Source organism: Scyliorhinus torazame, chromosome 13, assembly GCF_047496885.1.
Source record: "Scyliorhinus torazame isolate Kashiwa2021f chromosome 13, sScyTor2.1, whole genome shotgun sequence".
Lineage (NCBI taxonomy): Eukaryota > Metazoa > Chordata > Chondrichthyes > Carcharhiniformes > Scyliorhinidae > Scyliorhinus > Scyliorhinus torazame.
The window spans coordinates 129880093-129904245 of record NC_092719.1 but is presented as its reverse complement, the minus strand read 5'-3'; the positions used below and the strand labels follow the sequence as shown (position 1 = coordinate 129904245).

The window sequence follows — 24153 nt, the reverse complement described above, 5'->3', positions numbered from 1 at the left end:
CAACCAAAACTCCTATACCCGACTCTAATAGATTGCAGTTACGCACTTCATTTAATGAGCTTGGCATGTGATTGCATGTCGGGAACACACAAGAAAAAAATATCTATCATTTGTTACATAGACGTTTGATCATGTGGTTGACTACTACTTTCAGCAAGAAATGAAATGTGCATTAACTACACCGATAGCCAACTGATAATTATTTTCCTTTTGCCTTTTCCCCATATAAAGATAGCTCACTCTCTGGTGCCCAGTGCCTGCTTTGTTTTGATTGATTTCTGGAGAAATTCATGACTTTTCCAGTTTTTCTTCTATCTTCATGCTCTCCCTCACTGCTTGTTGAGGACCTGTGTGGTGGTGAACTGTGCCCCACACTCCTTCCTCAGCTGCTCTGTTACCGCCATTTTTCAGGCACGCTGGAGCTGTTGGGCCCAATCATCAAAAGGTTGCCAACACTATATAGTGCCTGGTGCTAAGCTGGAGAGGCTATCACTGTCAATGTTGTGGATTAGACATGTTTAAGGTGGTGGGCTGAAGTGAGTCAGATTTGATATTTATTTCCATCCATCCCCGTGAGGACCTGCCTCGCCTCCCCTCTTAACGGTACAGCAGATCTTGCGGCCTTGCTGAAGGCTGCATCATGAGTGCACTGCCAGGTCCACACAATCTAAAATTGGATGATGGGAATTTAAAAGCTTGTCCCACTATGAGGCACACATTGTGAATATATTTCTCCCACATACAGTTTTGTTAAAAGTGTCCATTTTCTGAAGAGAGCAGTTTAATTTTCACTGGGTTCAAGCCCGTTTAAAGCACAGAATGCACAAAATAATTTATTTCCTTTCTGTTCTGATCCTTCTCTTCTCCCGAGCCAATGTAATTAACTTTATCATCAATTGAGATATCCAAATAAGATTAGTATATTAGTATATTCTCGGACTTCAGTTACAATCCAAAGTTATTAGTGAATCAAATTGGTCAACCCTTTGATATCTTTACATAAATATTTGTATTTAATTGGCCCTCAAGGGGCAGTCACGCAATCTGCCTATAGGCTTGGAAGCACAAACTGTTAAACCACCTCTGCCTAGCCCAAAACATTATAATTGTGTAATTCATTCAACGAAAATGACATTTTATTGCGCAGGATAATGGAGATATGGTTGGAAAACAAAATATGCAGCAGTTGATATTTGAACTGATTCGGTTATCATTTATGTAAATGCTATGGTGCAATTTACTGTGTCAAAATCAAAAATGTTACTGAAGTCATGAGAGAATTCTTCAAATATTCAACATTCGAGGAGAAAAGCATGTGGAACAATTAACTGAAAAGAGTTCTTGAACTGGTCAATGTCTGATGTTTGAAGAATCGGTGAACTGGTCAGTGTCTGATTGAAGGGTCAGTGTGTCTGAGGATTGTAGGGTCAGTGTCTGAGGAGTGTAGGGTCAGTGTCTGAGGATTGAAGAGTCGGTGAACTGGTCAGTGGCTGAGGACTGAAGGGTCAGTGTCTGAGGATTGAAGGGTCAGTGTCTGAGGATTGAAGAGTCGGTGAACTGGTCAGTGTCTGATGACTAAAGGGTCAGTGTGTCTGAGGACTGAAGGGTCAGTGTGTCTGAGGATTGAAGGCTCAGTGAACTGGTTAGTTGGTCAGTGCCTGGAAGTTGAACAGGAAGCTAACTGGTGAATGCAGAAAATCTGCGGTCTGTTGACAGAAACCTAGGTACAAAATGTGACCTGACCCTTGCCCACATAAAAGAAAATGAAATGTGTATGAGAGTTACTCTGCTGCACACTCTCACCTCTGAATGACCAGATTATGGGTAAAATAAACAAGTGCTAAGGAGGTAATCTATCCAATGGCTCAGGCTGGAAAGGTGAGATATGGACAACAGCTTGAAACTGAGGCAGGAGAGCGAATTGTTTATCAGACATGAACTGCAAGCGAACTAATTGTGTGAGCTGTGAATGATCACAAATAAAAAGTGAGAGAGATAGCACTTCAGCTACAATGAACCAGATTTTAATGAACTCTATTTTTAGAAGAGCTGAACAGCTGCACAGTTGGGAGCTGTAGCAGCATCAGACACTCCAGTGAAATGGTTTTATGTCTGCTCGTTCACAAATGAAAGGTAATAATTTACCAGTTCAATCGTCCAAGAAAAGCAACCCATATCCTCAATTCCCTCTCCCTCTCACCCAGTTCTAGTCCCACATGTCTCTTCAAAAGAAATCAAGGCAGACATAGGGAGGACTTTTTCGAGTAAATTCTGGCTAATCTGAGACCACTTTAATCTGTGGATAATGGAACTGGAAATAGAAACACAGAAAATAGGAGCAGGGGTAAGACATTCGACCGTTCAGGACTGCTCCGTCATTCAATAGGACCATAGTTGGCCCTCTATCTCAACACCATACTCCTGCGCTCTCCCCTCACCCCTTGACACCTTCAGAGTCTAGAAATCTATTGATTTACTTCTTAAATATATTCAGTAACTTGGCCTCCTCAGCCTTTTGTGGGAGAATTCCACAGGTTCACCAGCTCCGAGTGAAGAAGTTTCTCCTCATCTTAGTCCTAAATGGCCTACCCTGTATCCTGAGACTGTGACCCCTTGTTCCAGACCACCCCCCTCCAGCCAGAGGAAACTATATCCTGCATCCAGTCTGTCCAGCCTTGTCAGAATTTTATCTGTTTCATTTAGATCCCCTCTCATTCTTCTGTATTCCAGTGAATGCAGGCCCAGACGATCCAAGCTCTCCTGATACAACAATGGGCGGCACGGTGGCACAGTGGTTAGCACTGCTGCCTCACAGCACCAGGGACCCGGGTTCAATCCCGGCCTCGTGACTGTGTGGAGTTTGCACTTTCTCCTCGTGTCTGCGTGGGTTTCCTCTGGGTGCTCTGGTTTCCTCCCACAATCCAAAGATGTGCAGGTTAGGTGGATTGACCATGCTAAATTGCCCCTTAGTGTCCAAAAGGTTGGGTTGGGTTACGGGGATAGGATAAGGGCCTGACCCTAGGTAGGATGCCCTTTCAGAGGGTCCGTGCACAGTCGATGAGCCAAATGGCCTTCTTCTGCACTGTAGGGATTCTATGATTTGATATCTACCCATCCCAGGAATCAGTCTGGTGAACCTTCGCTGCACTTCCTCTATGGCAAGTATATCCTTTCTTAGATAAGGAGACCAAAGCTGCACACAATACTCTAGGTGTGGTTTCAGTAAGTGGTCGCTGTAAGACATCCTTGTTCCTGTATTCACCTTTTGCAATGAAGACCAACATACAATTTCTCTTTCTGACTGCTTACTGTACCTACCTTCTCACCACTCCATATTTTCAAAAACTGAGTGCAAACCACAATGATCGGCACATGATGGTTGCATTCGGATAACCGTTTGATGCTAGCTCTTCTTTCATAGTTTTGGCAAGCCTTCTCACTATTACAGGAATAGAGCAGCAGGAGTGGGCCATTTAGCCTGTTCTGCCACCAAGTGGGCTATTTAGCCTGTTCTGCCACCAATCAATGAGATCATGGCTGATATGCAAACTAGCTCCACATGGCCATGTGTGTTCCATATTAACTCAATACCTTTGGCTAACAAAAATCTTTCGATCTGAGATTTAAAATTTTCAACTGATCCAACAGCAATTGCCATTTGTTGAGGAGAGTTCCAAATTTCTACCACCACTTGTGTGCATTTCCTAATTTCACTTCAGAAGGAAAAACAAAATACTGGAAATCGATAATTGAAACCGAAAATGTTGGAAAAATTCAGCAGGCCTGGCAGCATCTGTGGTGAGAGAAACAAAGTTAACGTTTTAAGTCTAAATGACTCTTCTTCTGAACGTGGAAAGTTGCCTATGTCTGACCTGCTTATAAAGTTGCCTAGATCTGACCTACTCATAAAAACCAGGACAATCGAATCCGGACACAATTACCAATCTCACTCAAAAGGCCAGGACCACTCATCTCCAGACCGGTTTACAACTTCCAAACATAAGTGAAGACAGCTGAACTCCACAGGTGAGTTGAGCTTGATGGTCCTTGACATCAAGGCAGCATTTGACTGGGTGCAGCATCGAGGAGTCCTGGCAAAACTGAGGTCAGTGGGAATCAGGGAGAAAACTCTCCGCTAGTTGGAGTCATACCTAGCACAAAGACCACAAGACATAGAAGCAGAATCAGGCCACTAGGCCCATCGGGTCTGCTCCGCCATTCAATCATGGCTGATAATTTTCTCATCCTCATTCTCCCCATAACCCCTGATCCCCTTATTAATCAAGAACCTATCTATCTCTGTCTTAAAGACACTCAGTGATGTGGCCTCTTCAGCCATCTGCAGCAAATAGTTCCAGAGATTCACCACCCTCTGACTGAAGAAATTCCTCCTCATCTCTGTTTTAAAGGATTGTCCCTTTAGTCTGAGATTGTGTCCTCTGGTTCTAGTTTTTCCTACAAGTGGAAACATCCTCTCCACGTCCACTCTATCCAGGCCTTGCAGTATCCTGTAAGTTTCAATAAGATCCCCCCTCATCCTCCTAAACTCAAACGAGAACGGACCCAGAGTACCCAACCATTCCTCATACGACAAGCTGTTCGTTCCAGGGATCATCCTTGTGGACCTTCTCTGGACCCTTTCCAAGGCCAGCACATCTTTCCGTAGATACTGGGCCCAAAACTGCTCACAATTCTCCAATTGGGGTCTGACCAAAGCCTTATACAGCCTCAGAAGTACACCCCTGGTCTTGTATTCTAGTCCTCTTGACATGAATGCTAACATTGCATTTGCCTTCCTAACTGCCGACTGAACCTGCACGTTAACCTTAAGAGAATCATGAACAAGGACTCCCAAATCCCTTTGTGCTTCTGATTTCCTAGGCGTTTCCCCATTCAGAAAATAGTCTATGCCTAAATTCCTCCTTCCAAAGTGCATAACCTCACACTTTTCCACATTGCATTTCATCTGCCACTTCATTGCCCACTCTCCTAGCCTCTCCAAAACCTTCTGCAGCCCCCTTGCTTCCTCAATACTACCTGATCCTCTACAGATCTTTGTATCATCTGCAAACGTAGCAACAGTGCCTTTAGTTCCCTCTTCCAATTCATTAATGTATATTGTGAAAAGTTGTGGTCCCAGCACATACCCCTGAGGTGCACCACTAGCACCGGCTGCCATCCTGAAAAAGACCCGTTATCCCCACTCTCTGCCATCTGCCAGTCAGCCAATCCTCTATCCATGCCAGGATCATACCCTTAACACCATGCGCTCTTAACTTATTTAACAATCTCCTATGCGGGACCTTGTCAAATGCCTTCTGGAAATTTAAATAAATCACGTCCACTGGTTCTCCTTTGTCTAACTTCCTTGTTACCTCCTCAAAGAGCTCTAACAGATTTGTCAGACATGACCTCCCTTTGACAAAGCCGTTCTGACTCAGTCATATTTTATCATACACTTCCAAGTACTCCGCGATCCCATCTTTAATAAAGGATTCTAAAATCTTACCAATGACCGAAACCAGGCTAACCGGCCTATAATTTCCCGTCTTATGCTTCCTTCCCTTTTTAAACAGTGGTGTTACATTCGCCACTTTCCAGTCCTCTGGGACCCTACCTATAGTCCATCCGGTCCAGGTGACTTATCTACCTTCAGACCTTTTAGTTCCCCCAGAACCTTCTCCTTAGTGATGGCCACTGTACTCACCTCTGCCCCCTGATTCTCCTGGAGCTCTGGCATCCCACTGGAGTCTTCCACCGTGAAGGCTGATGCAAAGTAACTATTCAGTTTGTCTGCCATTTCTTTGTTTCCTATTATTACTTCTCCAGCCACGTTTTCCAGTGGTCCAATGTTTATTTTTGCCTCTCTCTTACCTTTTATATATTGAAAAAAACTCTTCCTATCTTCTTTTATATTACTAGCTATCTTGCACTCATATTTCATCTTCTCTCCCCTTATTTTTTTTTTCGTTGTCCTCTGCTCGCTTTTAAAGGCTTCCCAATCCTCTGGCTTCTCACTAATCCTCGCCACTTTGTATGGTTTATCTTTTGCTTTTACGCTGTCCTTGGCTTCCCTCGTCAACTATGGATGCCTTGTCCTACCCTTTGCATGTTTCCTCCTCCTTGGGATGAATTTCTGCTGTGCCTCCCGAATAACCACCAAAAACCTTTGCCATTGCTGTTCCACTGTCTTCCCTGCTAGGCTCCTTTTCCAATCAACTCTGGCCAGCTCCTCCCATATGCCTTTGTAGTTACCCTTATTTAATTGTAATACCGTTACATCTGATTCCAGCTTCTCCCTCTCAAACTGCAGGGTAAATTCTATCATATTGTGGTCACTGCTCCCAAAGGGTTCCTTCACCTTAAGATCCATAATCAAGTCTGCAACATCACATCCAGAATTGCCTGTTCCCCAGTGGGCTCTACCACAAGCTGCTCCAAAAAAACATTTCTTAAACATTCCACAAATTCCTTTTCTTGGGATCCACTACCAACCTGATTTTCCCAGTCCAACTGCATATTGTAGTCCCCCAGGATTATTGTGATATTGCCTTTTTTACATGCTTTCTCTATGTCCTGATTTATTTTATTCCCCACATCCTGACTACTGCTCGGGGGCCGGTACATAACTCCCATTAGGGTCTTTTTACCTTTGTGATTCCTCAACTCTACCCACAGAGATTCTATGCCTTCTGATCCTATATCGCTCCTTGCTATCGATTTAACTTCATTCCTTACTAACAATGCAACCCCATCCCCTTTGTCCATCTGCCTGTCCTTTTGACAGGACACATATCCTTGTATATTGCGATCCCAGCCCTGATCCCCTTGCAGCCACGTCCCTGTGATGCCCACAACATCGTACCAGCCAATTTCAATGTGCGCAACAAACTCATTTACCTTGTTCTGTATACTGCGTGCATTACGGTACAATACCCTCAGTCCTGCATTGACCACCTCCCTTCTCACACTTGTCACCTTTTGTGCTCTGCCTGAGGGTGATGTTGTTCTCTTATTTTTGTTCTCTATTTCCTCTGCTAAGCTAATGCTCTGGTTCCCACCCCCCTGCCATACTAGTTTAAATCCTCCCGAGTGACACTAGCAAACCTCCCAGCCAGGATATCGGTGCCCCTCGAGTTTAGATGCAACCCATCTTTCTAGTACAGGTCCAAAGGTACAAAAGTTGTGCTGGTTGAAGGTCAATCATCATAGGCCCAAAACATCACTGCAGGAGTTCCTCAGGGTAGCGTCCTAGGACCAACCATCGTCAGCTGCTTCAACCTTCCTTCCATCAGAAGAGGGGGGGATATGCGCTGATGATTGAACAATGTTCAGTTCCATCTGCAACCCCCCAGATACTGTACGTCCGTGCCCACACACAGCAGGAACTGGACAATATTCGGACTTGACTGGTAAGTGGCAAGTAACATTCCAACCACACATGTGCCAGACACTGACCAGGGGAAAGAGAATTTATGTTCAATGGCAATACCAGCACCAAATTCCTCATCATCGAACTCCTGGGGGTTACTATTGACCAGAAACTGAACTGGACCAGTCATACAAATACTGTGGTTACAAGAGCAAGTCAGATACAGGGGATTCTATGATTTTGATCATAGAATTTACAGTGCAGAAGGAGGCCATTCGGCCCATCGAGTCTGCACCGGCTCTTGGAAAGAGCACCCTACCAAGGTCAACACCTCCACCCTATCCCCACAACCCAGTAACCCCACCCAACACCAAGGGCAATTCTGGACACTAAGGGCAATTTATCATGGCCAATCCACCTAACCTGCACTTCTTTGGACTGTGGGAGGAAACCGGAGCACCCGGAGGAAACCCACGCACACACGGTGTGGATGTGCAGACTCCGCACAGGCGGTGATCCAAGCCGGAATCGAACCTGGGACCCTGGAGCTGTGAAGCAATTGTGCTATCCACAATGCTACCGTGCTGCCCATGATGTGGTGATATTGTCACTGGACTAATAATCCAGAGACTCAGGGCAATGCTCAGGGACCCAGGTTCAAATCCCACCAAAACTCTGAAATTAAAAGTCTAACGATGACCATGAAAACATTGTTGATTGTCATCAAACTTTAGGATTATCCTTTAGAAAAGGAAATCTGTCGCCCTTACCTGGTTTGGCCTACATGTGACTCCAGATCCACAGTAGTATTGCACTTAGGGATAGACAATAAATGTTGGCCCACATCCCATGAATGAATTAAAAGCAAACTCACCTCCTGACTCCCCAAAGTCTGTCCGCCATCTACAAGGCACAAATTTAGAGTCTGATGGAATATACTTTCCACTTGCTTAGTTGGGTGCAGCTCCCACAATACTGAAGAAGTTCAACACCATCCAGCTCAACACCAATGCAGCCCACTTGTTCAGCACTCCATCCACCACTTAAAAATATTAACACCTGCTACCATTTGAGACCCAGTGGAAACAGTGTGTACCATTGCACCAAGTCACTAAGGTTTCTTCGGGACCACGTGCCAAGCCCATGACTACTACCATCTAGAAGGACAAGGGCCAGCAGCTGCATGGGAACACCATCACCTCTAAGGTCCCTTCCAAGCCATGCACCATCCTGATTTGGAACTATATCGCTGTTCCTTCACTGTTGCTGGATCAAAATTCAGGAAGTCCCTCTCTAACAGCACTGTGGATGTACCTACACCAAATGGACTGCAACGATTCAAGACAGCAGCTCACTACTACCCTCTCAAGGGCAATAAATGTTGGCCAAGCTAGTGATACCAAATCCCTTGAATAAATGCAAACAAAATTAATCTAGCTTTCACTTCTACATGCTGACTGAACTACTGTGCCTTATTAGGATCTTCTTTCTTTTTGTATCAGATTTAGGACTGGCCTTTCTTTCATACTTAACAGTGTTTTGCAGATCCGGCAAAAAACTTAAAATTTACCTTGTGGCACATGTAGGATCCGCCCTTCTTCACCTTGTCTGTTCCTGAGGGAGGTCCGATCTGCAGAAAGAACATTGAATTGCATGGTCAGTGTACCTATCCTGGAACAGCAGTGTGTCTATTCCATTGTGTTTCTTTCATACTGTTTCTTTCAAAGGTTTTTGTTTGCAGCTCTATGTTTGGAGACACCTGGCAACGTGTGACAAGCTCCTTGGAATATAAATGAATGAGAGCATGAAGATGGAACAAGATGGCTGCCTGGAGAGTTAAATCATTGTTACTTTTGTTGCTTTTTCCTGGCTCCCACAGTGTTTGATGTCGCTTGCTTGAATCCATATCGAACAGTGACAATAAAAATCTGTTATAATTTATTTTAGCTGTACTTAAAAACCTAAACTCAGTCAGCATGTTCCACAGCTTACTTGCTGTTGTGAAGATTACAGTCTATACCGACTACACAGGATACTAGCGTTGTCAAACACAGGGTTGTGAAGATGTATGTGTGTGCGCAACCATGAGGAAAACCTGATACTGCCAATCAGGAGCTGTATTTAATACTGCACAATAGTAGAATGATTAGTCCCCAGGGGTACGCCCTGCAGCATCATTACTGTCACTTCACTCCTAGCATAGACTGCACACAACAGCCTAGTGTTATTAATTGCAACTAATCTAAAAGACTTGGGCCAGGTTGCAGATGTGTAGCGTAAATTAATGATGCCCACAACATTGAGGTCCTGAAGCTGCGTGACAGTGCTCTGGTATCGCCTCTTGTTTTCACCACCTTTTCAAAGATTCAGAACAGTATCAAATCGTTAATATGCCTCTCGATATTTCCTCCCGATGAGGAATTTATTTCACAAAATAAACCTTGTTGCAAGGTCAGTTAGAGCTGAGGAAGGAGCACTTTCCCAAAATATTCTGCATCAACTCTGCTGCACACCAGTCAGATAGCATGCTTGAACTAATTTGAGTTGATGTTGTTTCTCGAAACTATGACTGTAGTGCATACTTTATTCTGAATTAGTGAAAGGTTTGAACAAGTATAGTAAACATTGCTCCCCCTCACTCCTCGCACCATAATGCTCCATAGCTGGTGACATGGGAGCATATGGATTAGAGCCATGGAGACCTGGTAACCTCCGCTGTCTTGTATTTACCTTTCTACCTGAAGAAATCTTGCAAACTGAAGGTAAAGCATATCATTTCAAGTCATGTCAGAGAAGGAAGGAGCTGATTATTCCAAGGACCTATGAACCAATTTTAACATCAATATATTATAGTTCAGAATACGTAAGTTACCTAAACAGCCTACTGAGTTATTTATTTGTTGTAATTTTATTCACGGACTATCCTCCCTTTGTTTATTGGATTTGTGTAAATTATATGCTATTTTATGTAAATTTATGAACTTGTGACAAGTTATTAAAGCTCGCTTTGATTTTTAATCTAATTAATTGTGGATGGTTTACATTTTCTGTGTGAAGCTTTAGTTTAAAAGAGATGTGACTACAGGAAAGGGACTAGATGAAGCACAGCACCTTAATTTAAGCATTGTCCTTATTTGTTGTTCGTATTAATCTAATATTTTTTTTCTCTTTTGTGGTGATCTGTCACTTTAGATCTCTCCTTTGAGTTGGAGGTATTCCACTGATGAGAGTTACAAGGTTTATTAGTGAGTAAAACAATTGGAAGTTACAGTAAATGGACTCTGGGCCTTTCCTGGCTGCTGATCAAGAGGCAGCTGAACGAGCAGGTCGCAACTTCACATTAGTGCTCCACTCTAACCAACCTGTGGCTGAACGCTATCAGCTCAGGTGCTGCGCGTTTGGCAGTCGGGCCAGTTTGCCAAGCGGCAGGTTTTCCATTCGAACTGCTCGCTCAATGCCTGGGCCTTGAATACAGGCCTGGCAGGGTCCCATTTGGAAGCAAAGAGCCAGATAGAATTTGGCTCGGAGAGGTATTTAGGGTAATTGAATCCAAGCGGAAGGTGGAGTTAAGGTTCAGGCTTGAAGAACTGAATGCTCATTCCTGTTCCTGTATACCGGGAAAGCAAGTGTTTGCAGAGATGGGGGAAAAGATTGAAATGAAATGATCTCCCACCAAGCAAGAAGTTATTTTTATAATATCTAAATTGGAGGAAGGTGGTACGTAATATATAAAGATTCCTCATTAACCAGCTCAATGTTTGGAACTCGACCGATGCATCTTCAGATAGTCACTAACAGCTTGTTATGAAACTGGCAGCATATACTCCTTTCCACAAGTATTGGCGGATATCCCAAACCTTATTGAAAGCCAGGGAAAACAGGAGAATGCAGACATTTCGTCCAACAAACACATGTCAGTCCTGGTGATTACCACTGGTTTATGAAGCATTATACTGCCAATCTGTAGCGTTATCAGAAGAGGGTTGAATACCTGTGCAGGACTTCAGGTGGCAGCATGTAGATGGAGGTCGCATGTTAGGTGGTTCCTGCTAGAGTCTCTGGTTTCTGGACTTTTATGCCTGGTTTCAGGGGCAGTTTGTGAATGAGCTGGTGTGGGAAGTTATAAGGAAGGTGTGAAATGTCAAAGACCCAGAAGAAGGGTGCTGGAAAGAAGGGGGTGAGCGAAAGTCCGCCATCGAGTGAGTCTGTGACTCCTGTAGGGAGAAAGGTGGCGGGGGCTGGGTCGTTGGGTGGGGGGTGTGGGGTCCCTCCCCTCACAGTGGAAACTCTGACCGAGGTGATGTTGGGGGAGTTCGAGAGGCTGTTCGCCAAGCATATGGAGGTGCTGCACAGGAGATGATGACTGCGATGATAGAGTGGGTCGAGGAAGCGGTTGCCCTGGAAAAATCGGCAGTGGTGAAAACGCCAGTCGAGGTGGGGGAGCAGGTAGAGAAGTTGAATGTGGTGGAGGAGGCATTGTCGCAACACAGAGACCAGTTCACCTTAGTGGGTGAGGAGCTGCGGAGGGTCGCGGAGGCCAACAAAGGGCTCAGAACCAAGGTGGAGGACCTGGAGAACAGGTCAAGGAGGCAAAATCTGTAAATCGTGGGCCTGCCTGAGGGGGTGGAGGGCCAGAGGCCGACTGAGTACTTTGCAAAGATGTTGGCGGAGTTGATGGGGGAGGGGTAAGATTCCCCCCCTCCCCCCCCCCCATACAAATTAATTTGTCGGTCAGGCCGAAGCCTAAAGCGAATGAGCCATCAAAGGCAGTTATAATCTTCTTTCACAAGTTCCACATGAAGGAGAAGGTCTTGAGCTGGGCGAAGATGAGACGAGAGGTGAAGTGGGAAGGCATTGGTATACGAAGAAACCAAGACCTGACGGCAGAGCTGGCGAGAAGGCGGGTGGCCTTTGGACTGGTGAAGGCAGCATTGTATAGCAGCGGAGTGAGATTTGGAGTGGTCTACCTGGTGAAGTTGAGAGTGACGCACACCTTGAGGGATTTTTATTTAGAGATGGTGGAGGGACAGAGGTGTTCGTGAAAAAATAAAATAAAAATAAATAATCTTTATTGTCACAAGTAGGCTTACTGTGAATTACACTGCAATGAAGTTACTGTGAAAAGGCCCTAGTTGCCACATTCCGGCGCCTGTTTGGGTACACAGAGGGAGAATTCGGAATTCTCAGCTGGTACGGGAATTGAACCCGCGCTGCTGGCCTTGTTCTGCATCACAAACCAGCTGTCTAGCCCACCGAGCTAAACCAGCCCCAAGGCGGAAGGACTGGGACTGAGTTGAGAGCTGGGACTTGGAATTGGCTTGTGGGGACGGGGATTGTGTTTTTTCTTACGGAGGGTTTTCTATTTGATTTTGGTATTTTTTTTGTCTCTTGAATTGTGGGGGGGGGGGGGTTGTTTACATTTGTTCACAGGTGATTTGGGTTTTCGTTTTATTCCTTTTTTCTGTGGTTAGTTTTTGTATTGTTCTTTAATATGAGGGAGGTGGGGGATTGTTCGGGGGTATGTGAGGCTGGGTTACTGAGGAGGGAATGGGAGGATGGGGTGGTGCTGGCAGGGCCCACCGCACTAGCGAACGTAGGTTGGCTAGTGAACGGGACTGTGGTGGGGGGAGGGGCCGCAGTCGTTGGATCCTGGTCTAACACGTTTCGGTGGGCCTGGGAGGTGTAAAAGGTGAGGGGAGGGGATTAATGCTGCGAGACATGTTTGCAAGAGGAAATGATGAGGGGATTCTGGGAGGGGGTCGACGGTAACAAAAGGTTGGTGCAGGCCTGGCCGAAGGGGCAGGGCCCGGGTTATGATGATGGTGGATTGGGGGGGGGGGGGGGAAAGAGATCCACGGTCAGAACAGTGAAGTGGAACATGAGGGGGTTAGGGGGGGCCAGTGAAGTGATTGAGAGTTTTCACACACTTGGAGTTTAAAAGTTGATGTGGTGATGCTGCAGGAGATACATTTGAGGGTGAAGGGTCAGGTGAGGCTTAGGAAAGGTTGGGAGAGTCAGGTGTTTCATTCGGGGTTTGAAGGGCTTGGGGGGTAGTGATATTGGTGGGCAAGAGGGTGAGGTTCCAGATGGAGAAAGTGGTGACTGACATGGTGGTGACAGGACTGTTAAAGCGGAGGTTGGTGGCACTGCGGCAAGCGTATATGGCCACAACTGGGACAATGTGGGGTTTGTAAAGAGGGCGTTGGGTGTCATCCCAGATTTGGATACCCATGAGCTGATAGTAGGGGGGCGGACTGGAATATAGTGTTGGAACCGAAGGTGGATAGTTCCCAACCGTGCTCACAGACCCAGTTTTGTGGTTGGGGGGGGGGGGGGGGGGGGGGGGGGGGGGGAGAGGAGATTCAAGGATTGACTTCTTTGTGGTGGGAAAGGCGCTGTTGGCTGGAGTTAAGAGGTCATAGTACTCACCAATTGTGATCTCGTATGACGCTTCGCATTGTTGGATGGATGTGGTTTTGGAGAAGAGGGCAGCCCAGAGTCCAGGGTAGAGAATGGATGTGGGGTTATTGGCGGATGGAGCTTCTGTAACAAGATAGGGAAAGTGATTGAGGAGTCTGTGGGTGTTTAATTGCACGGGGGAAGGTTCGCAGTCAGTGGTCTGGGAGGCTCTGAAAGCGGTGGTGAGGGGTGAGGTGATCTCGTATAAGGCTAAGGTGGATAGGTCCGAGAGGGAGGAACGGCAACGACTGATAGAAGAGATTCTGGAGGTGGATGGAGGTACCCGGGGGACCCAGATCTGGGTCTCCTGGCAAAGAGAAAGGAGTTGCAGGCGAGGTTTGACTTATTGCCATGGGGAAAGTGGTGCATCAGCTGAGAAGGGCGAGGGGAGCTGACTGTGAGAACGGGGAGAAGGCAGGGCATATGTTGACAGGTCAGCTCCGGAGGGAAGCCGATGCGAGGGAGAGGTTCAGGTGCGGGATAAGGTGGTGGCCCCAGAACAGAGTAATAAAGAATTCAAGGAGTTCTACAGGGACCTGTATAGGTTGGAGCCACCAGAGGTGGAGCGGGAGATGAGGGAATTTCTGGATGGGCTGGAGAGTCCAAGGTTGGGAGAGGGGGAAAGGACAGAGTTAGGGAAGCCGGTGGGAGCAGGAGGTGAAGGTGGTGATTGGGAAAATGCAGGCTGGGAAGGCGGCGGGGCCCGATGGGTTTCCGGTCGAATTTAATGAAAGATTTAAGGACAAGCTGGCACCGTTGATGGTGGGAATGTTTGAGGATGTGATAGGTAACAATGGGGCAGGCTTCCATCTCATTGTTGTTAAAGAAGGACAATGATCCGGTGGAGAGTGGGTCGTATAGGCCCATATCTCTGCTGAATGTAGATGCCAAGATATTGGCAAAGGTGTTGGTGTTAGGATTGGAAAAGTGCCTCCCAAAGGTGATCGGGGATCAGACGGGGTTCGTGAAGGGAAGACAGTTGTCCACAAATGTGAGGAGGTTGCTGAACGTTACACTTTCTCCGGCAGAGGGGAGGGGGATGGAGGTGGCGTTAGATGCGGAGAAGTCGTTTGATCGGCTGGAGTAGAGTTAGAATCATATAGAATCATAGAATTTACAGTGCAGAAGGAGGCCATTCGGCCCATCGAGTCTGCACCGGCTCTTGGAAAGAGCACCCTACCCAAGCTCACACCTCCACCCTATCCCCATAACCCAGTAACCTCACCCAACACAGGGAAATTCTGGACACTAAGGACAATTTAGCATGGCCAATCCACCTAACCCACACATCTTTGGACTGTGGGAGGAAACCGGAGCACCCGAAGGAAACCCACGTGGACACAGGGAGGAAGTGCAGACTCCGCACAGACAGCGACCTAAGTCGGGAATCGAACCTGGGACCCTGGAGCTGTGAAGCAATTGTGCTAACCACTATGCTACCATGCTGAGCTATTTGGTGGTGGTACTGGAGAAATTTGAGATTGGATTGAATTTTGTGGGTGTGCAGTTGCTAAGAGGCCTCCTTCTGCACTGTAAATTCTATGATAAAATATGGAGCAGATGGAGAGCACAAACCATATGAACTCATGGTAGTTTGCATTACATTGGGGTACGAGGCAGGGATGCCCCATGTTCCGCCATCTGTTTGCTTTGGCTATAGAGCCCTTGACTGTTGCGCTAAGGAGCTTGGTGTTGTGGAAGAGGATAATGAATGGGGGGGGGGGGTGGAACATTGGGTGTCCTTATAGGCAGATTATTTGTTGCTGTGTATTTCGTAGCCGAGCACTTTGGTAGGGAGTATAATGGGGTTGCTCCAGAGATCTAGGATGTTTTCAGGGTACAAACTGAATTTAGGAAAAGTGAGTATTTTGTGGTCTCCCCTCCCAGAGTGGGAGCAGGGGTGGGGGGGGGCTGCCATCCTGCCTGGTGGTGGCTCATTTTAGGTATTTGGGGGCGCAGGTGGTCCAGGATGGGGCAGGGCTTCTGAAATTTATCTTCACTAGTTTGCTGGGGATGGTGAAGGCTGATTTGCTCAGGTGGGACAATCTCCCTCTGTCGCTGGCGGGCCGGGTGCAGGCAGTAAAGATGAATGTTTTGCCACGATTCCTGTTCTTGTTTCAATGTCTGCCTGTCTTTTTGCCCAAGGCATTTTTCAGTGGGGTGGACCGGTTGATCTCCTTGCTAGTTTGGGCAGAGAAGGTGGCCAGGATTAGGAGGGTTATTCTGCAGAGGGGATAGCAGGTGTGTGTGGGCGGGGGGGGGTTATGCCTGCCAAATTTGAAGTATTATTATTGGGCGGCAAATGCAGAGAAGGTGCGGGGCTGGAGCGGGGGGGTGCACTGTGGGTGAGGATGGAGGTGGGCTCTTGCAGGGGATCGGGGTTTTGGGCGCTGACAATGGCGCCTCTCCCAATGGCCCCAGGGAAGTATTCGGAGGTGGTGGCCACGTTGAAGATTTGGAGTCAGTTTAGATAGCACTTTAGGTTGGGAGTTGGGTCGGGGGGGGGGGGTGCCGATTAGGGTTCCCGCCGGGGAAGATGGGTGCGAGGTTTCAGGGATGGGGAGAGAGGGGTATTAGGGAAATGAAGGATTTGTTCCTGGGAGGGCGATTTGCAAGTTTGGAGGTGTTGCGCCAGAGATTTGGGTTGGCGTGGGGTGAAAGTTTCAGATATATGCAGGTGCGGAACTTTGCGAGGAACGTCTTTCCGACCTTCCCAATCACACCTGCCTCCTCATTGTTGGAGGCTATGCTATCAGTGGGGGGTTGGAGAGATGGGTTGTCTCGGCGATTCATGGTAGGAATTTGGAAGAGGACGGGGAGTTCTGGGCAGGGGGGGGGGGGGCGCGTTGAGGGGAGTGGGAGGAACAGTTGGCGGTAGTGCTGGAGGAGGGTCTGTGGTGTGAGGTGTTGCAGAGGGTAAACGCCTTGACTATGTGTGCAAACTGGGGCTGATACAGCTAAAGTTAGTGTATAGGGCACACCTTACAAAATCAAGAATGAAACGGCAGTTCGAAGGGGTGGATGATGTTCTGAGCTGTGTGGGAGGGGCCCTGCGAACCACGTGCATATTGTTTTAGTTCTGCCCGAAGCTGGAAACATTTTGGAGGATGGTGTTCAGCACCATTTCAGGGGTTTTACATATTAACATGGACCCATGTCCCCTAGAAGCCATATTCAGTGTGTTGGAATGGCCTGAGCTGCAGGTGGGTTCGGGCAGATGTTTTAGCCTTTGCCTCGCTGACCGCTCATAGGTGGGTCTTGTTGGGGTGGAGTCAGCTTCTCTACCCTGTGCCCAGCCTGGCGGGGAGACTTGCTGGAGTTTCCAATCCTGGAGAAGTGAAGTTTGCGCTGAGGGGGGCGAGAGTTGGGTTCTACAATTGTTGGGGCTTGTTCATCATGCATTTTTGTGAGTTGGTTACCGTTGACTGTTGGGGGTGGGGGGGGCGGGGTGTTGGGTGGCTGTGACGGTTTGGTGGGGTTGTTTTGTATTGTAAAGTTGTTGAAAATTTGCTGAATAAATATACTTTTAAACAAATACCTGTGCAGAATCAGAGCTTCCCAAAACTGAGATGTAGGAACAATACAAAGATTTAAATGGTAAAAAAGTGTCAATTTCCCCATTATTTATAGCATTACATATATATGTCTGGTAAAACTGTAAGATTATGAGACGTAAGGGACTGAGAAGGTTAAATTTGGAAGGGAACAATTTTACAATTGCATTCCCTAGAAACAAACAAGATTGAGTAGTGATCTGATTGAGGTGTTTATGAAGAGGAATTGATATGGCAGATACAGAGAAACTATTTCCTCTGGTGGGGATAGAATCTTAAAATTAGCGTTTGGCCATATTCAGTGGTAAAATCAAGAAGCACTTTTTCCACACAAAGAACAAGGGAAATCTGCAACCTCACACCCTCATAGAATATTCAAACACATTGATTTCTTCAAGCTTGAAATCAATAGTTCTTTGCTGGGTAAAATTATAAGGGATATAGAATAACTTGAGGGGTTGAGGCCTCCACATGTTCCGATGTTTTTAAGAGTCTTACAGATTGCAAATTGGTAGAGGACAGATTTTTAAAATTGCATTTGCATGCGCGCACAATTCAGGATATGCGCCAGGGTTGCCTGTCTTTGCCTTAGTATAGATGAAATACCGAGGGCTTAAAATGAGGTTGCTCCTTCCATAATACAAAATGATGGACTCAAAATATTCCATTTGAGAGAACTATGTTGGATTGCTGGTCACTACTTAGCAAATAAACTTTTCCCTTCGCTCGGGCGGGGGGTGAGTGGGGGGCAGTATAACGAATGGAAAGAGCATTGCACTGATACATTGGAACAGTCCAGCTGGTCATCAACGTGCTCACCACTCTTTTCTAGCTTGCAGCTGTGTGGTTGATATTTAATCTCACATTAACTTAAACATATTCTTTGCTCAACGCCTTCAAATAAACATTCAAAGGAGGCCAGAGAGAAACATTCCTTAGTTCCGGTTACAGCTCCGAAGTTGATGCCCTAAGCTCCTTGCATAGTTGAAAGATGCATTTTGGGTAAAACATTCAAACTCAAAAGAAGCGCTTCAAGACCACATACCAGGATAACAGCAGTAAGGTCCCATGCTAACACAAGCTGGTGCCAATCAGATAATCGTGGAAATCAAGACATAGCAAACTACGGCCAATAATCTACTGATCAGAGCTGGTTGGGTGCAAAATCTCACTGGTGAACTTTGCAAAATTAACTGGTTACCAAAGGCTCATGCATTCACACAAAGAGACTGCTGCAGTCTCTTACAGATACACAAATTGCTCAGAGTTGCAGCAGAGGTTAAGGCTCTAGACTACAAAACACACCGAGCAGTAGGGTTCAGTTCGAAAGAGATAACATTGGAAAGCAAATAAGTTACTTTCAACTTTACAGAAGCTGGGTTAGATCACAGGTTGGAGTCCTGTGAACAGGTCTGGCCTCCATATTGTAAAAAGAATATAGAAGCACTTGGATGAGGTGCAAAAAATACTTACAAGGAGGATACCAGAGCTGAAATAATATACTCATCAAGAAATACTGAAGGTGACTTCCGGGTGCGGCGATGACCAGCTAAGTCGCACGTTTCGGCAGCTCCCGGTGGAACGGACTTTTGGGCTCCAACGGCAATTTTAACGGCTAAAAGCACTGTGCGGTAAACCAGAAGGGAATCCCCCCTGGATACGGATGGAAAAAGGAGAGGAAAGTGGCCGGATTGCGGTGGATCCTTTAGAGCAGCGGCAAGGAAGGCAAGCAAAAACCAAGATGGCGTCGGAAGGTGGCAGTTTAATATGGGGCTCTGAACAACACGAGTTTTTGAAACGCTGCGTGGAAGAGCTTAAAAAGGAGATGACGAAGGAGCTGTTGGCCCCGATATTACAGGCGATCGAAGGGTTAAAGGATGAGCAAAAGACCCAGGAGCTGGAGCTTCGGGTCATGAAGGCAAAGGCTGCCGAGAACGAGGACGATATACAGGGCCTGGTGGTGAAGACGGAGATGCACGAGGCACACCATAAACGATGTGTGGAAAGATTGGAGGTGCTGGAGAATAACGCGAGGAGGAATAATTTAAGGATTCTTGGTCTTCCTGAAGGTGCAGAAGGAGCAGACATCGGGGCATATGTGAGCACGATGCTGCACTCGTTAATGGGAGCGGAGGCCCCGGCGGGTCCGCTGGAGGTGGAGGGAGCATACCGAGTGATGGCGCGAGGACCGAGAGCAGGAGAAATTCCTAGAGCCATAGTAGTGAGATTCCTCCGTTTTAAGGACAAAGAGATGGTCCTTAGATGGGCAAAGAAAACTCGGAGCAGTAGGTGGGAGAACGCGGTGATCCGCGTATATCAAGACTGGAGTGCGGAGGTGGCGAGAAGGAGGGCGAGCTTTAATCGGGCCAAGGCGGTACTTCACAAAAAGAAGATAAAATTTGGAATGCTACAACCGGCAAGACTGTGGGTCACATATCAAGGGAGGCACCACTACTTTGAGACGGCGGATGAGGCGTGGACTTTTATTGTGGAAGAAAAACTGGAATAAGCGGGTTACTAAAAAAGAACGTTTGAAACAAAGTGGTGGGGCGAAGAGGGGGGAAAAAGGGGGGGAAAGATGAGTTTTATGTTATTAATCCTGCGATGCGGTAACTTTTCTCTCTTCCACAGGTGGTGGTGGAGGGAGGAAGGGAGGTGGAGGAGATGGGGCGTTGGCCATGGGGGGCGGGGCCAAAAGGGGAGCGCGGGCTTTGTTCCCGCGCTATGATAATCATGGCAGGAATAGGGAAGCAGGAAGGAGGAGGCGTCGTGCGGTGCGAGCCGAGGTCACGGGGGGAAGCCGAGATCGGCCAGAGTTTGCTGACTTCTGGGAGCAACATGGGGGGTGTAACTACGCTAGTGGGGGATCTAGCGAGGGGGGGTGGGAGGGGGGAGTTACTGGGTTGCTGCTGCTGGGGAGAGGGGGGAGCCGGAATGGGGTGGGGTGGGCGCCGCCTGGGGGGGGACACAGCTGCGTGGGAACCGGGTGAGGAGCTGGAAAAAGGGGATGGCTAATCGACAAGGGGGGGGGGGGTAAAAAGCCCCCCAACCCGGTTGATCACGTGGAATGTGAGAGGGCTGAACGGGCCGATAAAGAGGGCACGAGTACTCGCACACCTTAAGAAACTTAAGGCAGACGTGGTTATGTTACAAGAGACGCACTTGAAACTTATAGACCAGGTTAGACTACGCAAAGGATGGGTGGGGCAGGTGTTTCATTCGGGGCTAGATGCGAAAAACAGGGGGGTGGCTATACTAGTGGGGAAGCGGGTTATGTTTGAGGCAAAGACCATAGTGGCAGATAGCGGGGGCAGATACGTGATGGTGAGTGGCAAATTACAGGGGGAGGCGGTGGTCTTGGTAAACGTATATGCCCCGAACTGGGATGATGACAATTTTATGAGGCGCATGCTAGGACGCATCCCGGACCTAGAGGTGGGAAAGTTGGTAATGGGGGGGAGATTTTAATACGGTGCTGGAGCCAGGGCTGGACAGGTCGAGATCCAGGAATGGAAGGAGGCCGGCTGCAGCCAAGGTGCTTAAAGATTTTATGGAGCAGATGGGAGTAGACCCGTGGAGATTTAGCAGACCTAGGAGTAAGGAGTTTTCGTTTTTCTCCTATGTCCACAAAGTTTATTCGCGAATAGACTTTTTTGTCTTGGGAAGGGCGTTGATCCCGAAGGTGAGGGGGACGGAGTATACGGCTATAGCCATTTCGGATCACGCTCCACAGTGGGTAGACTTGGAGATAGGGGAGGAAACAGAAGGGCGTCCACCCTGGAGAATGGACATGGGACTAATGGCAGATGAAGGGGTGTGTCTAAGGGTGAGGGGGTGCATTGAAAAATACTTGGAACTCAATGATAACGGGGAGGTCCAGGTGGGAGTGGTCTAGGAGGCGCTGAAGGCAGTGGTTAGAGGGGAGCTGATATCAATAAGGGCACATAAAGGAAAGCAGGAGAGTAGGGAACGGGAGCGGTTGCTGCAAGAACTTCTGAGGGTGGACAGGCAATATGCGGAGGCACCGGAGGAGGGACTGTACAGGGAAAGGCAAAGGTTACACGTAGAATTTGACTTGCTGACAACGGGTACTGCAGAAGCACAGTGGAGGAAGGCACAGGGTGTGCAGTATGAGTATGGGGAGAAGGCGAGCAGGTTGCTGGCCCATCAATTGAGGAAAAGGGGAGCAGCGAGGGAAATAGGGGGAGTGAGGGATGAGGAATGAGAGACAGAGCGGGGAGCGGAGAGAGTGAATGGAGTGTTCAAGGCATTCTATAAAAGATTATACGAAGCTCGGCCCCCGGATGGGAAGAAGAGAATGATGTGCTTCCTGGACCGGCTGGAATTTCCTAAGGTGGAGGAGCAGGAGAGGGTGGGACTGGGAGCACAGATCGAGATAGAGGAAGTAGTGAAAGGAATTAGGAGTATGCAGGCGGGGAAGGCTCCGGGACCGGATGGATTTCCAGTCGAATTTTATAGGAAATATGTGGACATGCTTGCCCCGATACTGATGAGAACCTTTAATGAGGCGAAGGAAAGGGGACAGCTGCCCCCGACTATGTCGGAGGCAACGATATCGCTTCTCCTAAAGAAGGAAAAAGACCCGCTGCAATGCGGGTCCTATAGACCTATTTCCCTCCTAAATGTAGACGCTAAGATTCTGGCCAAGGTAATGGCAATGAGGATAGAGGAGTGTGTCCCGGGGGTAGTCCATGAGGACCAAACTGGGTTTGTGAAGGGGAGACAGCTGAATACGAATATACGGAGGCTGCTAGGGGTAATGATGATGCCCCCACCAGAGGGGGAAGCGGAGATAGTGGTGGCGATGGATGCCGAGAAAGCATTTGATAGAGTGGAGTGGGATTATTTGTGGGAGGTGTTGAGGAGATTTGGTTTTGGAGATGAGTATATTAGATGGGTACAGCTGCTGTATAGGGCCCCGATGGCGAGCGTGGTCACGAATGGACGGGGGTCTGCGTATTTTTGGCTCCATAGAGGGACGAGGCAGGGATGTCCTCTGTCCCCATTATTGTTTGCACTGGCGATTGAGCCCCTGGAAATAGCATGGAGTGGTTCCAGGAAGTGGAGGGTACTCAGGGGAGGAGAGGAACACCGGGTATCTCTTTACGCGGACAATTTATTGGTGTATGTGGCGGACCCGGCGGAGGGGATGCCAGAGATAATGCGGATACTTGGGGAGTTTGGAGAATTTTCAGGATATAAGCTGAACATGGGGAAAAGTGAGCTGTTTGTGGTGCATCCAGGGGAGCAGAGCAGAGAAATAGAGGACTTACCGCTGAGGAAGGTAACAAGGGACTTTCGCTACTTGGGGATCCAGATAGCCAAGAATTGGGGTACATTGCATAGGTTAAACTTAACGCGGTTGGTGGAACAGATGGAGGAGGACTTCAAGAGATGGGACATGGTATCCCTGTCACTGGCAGGGAGGGTACAAGCGGTTAAAATGGTGGTCCTCCCGAGATTCCTCTTTGTGTTTCAGTGCCTCCCGGTGGTGATCACGAAGGCTTTTTTCAAAAGGATTGAGAAGAGTATCATGAGTTTTGTGTGGGCCGGGAAGACCCCGAGAGTGAGGAAGGGATTTTTGCAGCGTAGTAGGGATAGGGGGGGGGGCTGGCGCTACCGAGCCTGAGTGACTACTACTGGGCCGCCAACATCTCAATGGTATGTAAGTGGATGGGAGAAGAGGAGGGAGCGGCGTGGAAGAGATTGGAGAAGGCGTCCTGTAGGGGGACTTGCCTACAAGCCATGGTGACGGCGCCGTTGCCGTTCTCACCGAAGAAATACACCACAAGCCCGGTGGTGGTGGCTACTCTGAAAATTTGGGGGCAATGGAGACGGCATAGGGGAAAGACGGGAGCCTCGGTGTGGTCCCCGATAAGAAATAATCATAGGTTTGCTCCGGGGAGAATGGATGGGGGATTTGGAACATGGCAAAGAGCAGGAGTAACACAATTGAGAGATCTGTTTGTAGATGGGACGTTTGCAAGTCTGGGAGCGCTGGCCGAAAAATATGGGTTGCCCCAAGGGAATGCATTCCGGTATATGCAACTGAGGGCTTTTGCGAGGCAACAGGTGAGGGAATTCCCGCAGCTCCCGACGCAGGAGGTGCAGGACAGAGTGATCTCAAAGACATGGGTGGGGGACGGTAAGGTATCAAGCATACATAGGGAAATGAGGGACGAGGGGGAGATTATGGTAGATGAACTAAAAGGGAAATGGGAAGAAGAGCTGGGGGAGGAGATCAAGGAGGGGCTGTGGGCAGATGCCCTAAGCAGGGTAAACTCGTCGTCCTCGTGTGCCAGGCTAAGCCTGATTCAGTTTAAGGTATTACACAGGGCGCATATGACTGGAGCACGGCTCAGTTAATTTTTTGGAGTAGAGGGTAGGTGTGCGAGATGCTCGAGAAGCCCAGCGAATCACACCCACATGTTCTGGTCATGTCCGGCACTACAGGGGTTTTGGGTGGGGGTGACAAAGGTGCTTTCGAAGGTGGTGGGGGTCCAGGTCGAACCAAGCTGGGGGTTGGCTATATTCGGGGTTGCAGAAGAGCCGGGAGTGCAGGAGGCGAAAGAGGCTGATGTTTTGGCCTTTGCGTCCCTAGTAGCCCGGCGCAGGATACTGTTGATGTGGAAGGAAGCCAAGCCCCCGGGTGTGGAGACCTGGATAAATGACATGGCAGGGTTTATAAAGCTGGAACGGATTAAGTTCGTCCTAAGGGGGTCGGCTCAAGGGTTCACCAGGCGGTGG

General features: G+C 48.0%; 1 protein-coding gene across 6 annotated transcripts in view; it reads right to left on the bottom strand.

Moving 5' to 3' along the window:
* Nucleotides 1–24153, bottom strand: part of sumf1 (sulfatase modifying factor 1) — a 296237-nt gene that overhangs the window by 80545 nt on the left and 191539 nt on the right. For 5 of the 6 annotated variants that reach the window (XM_072472147.1, XM_072472146.1, XM_072472145.1 and 2 more), the window contains one exon: nucleotides 8943–9002. The exons of the other annotated variant lie outside the window; for it this stretch is intronic. In XM_072472147.1, the coding sequence (XP_072328248.1) occupies nucleotides 8943–9002 (60 nt within the window). The remainder of the gene's footprint in view (nucleotides 1–8942; nucleotides 9003–24153) is intronic. 6 annotated transcript variants of the gene reach the window in all.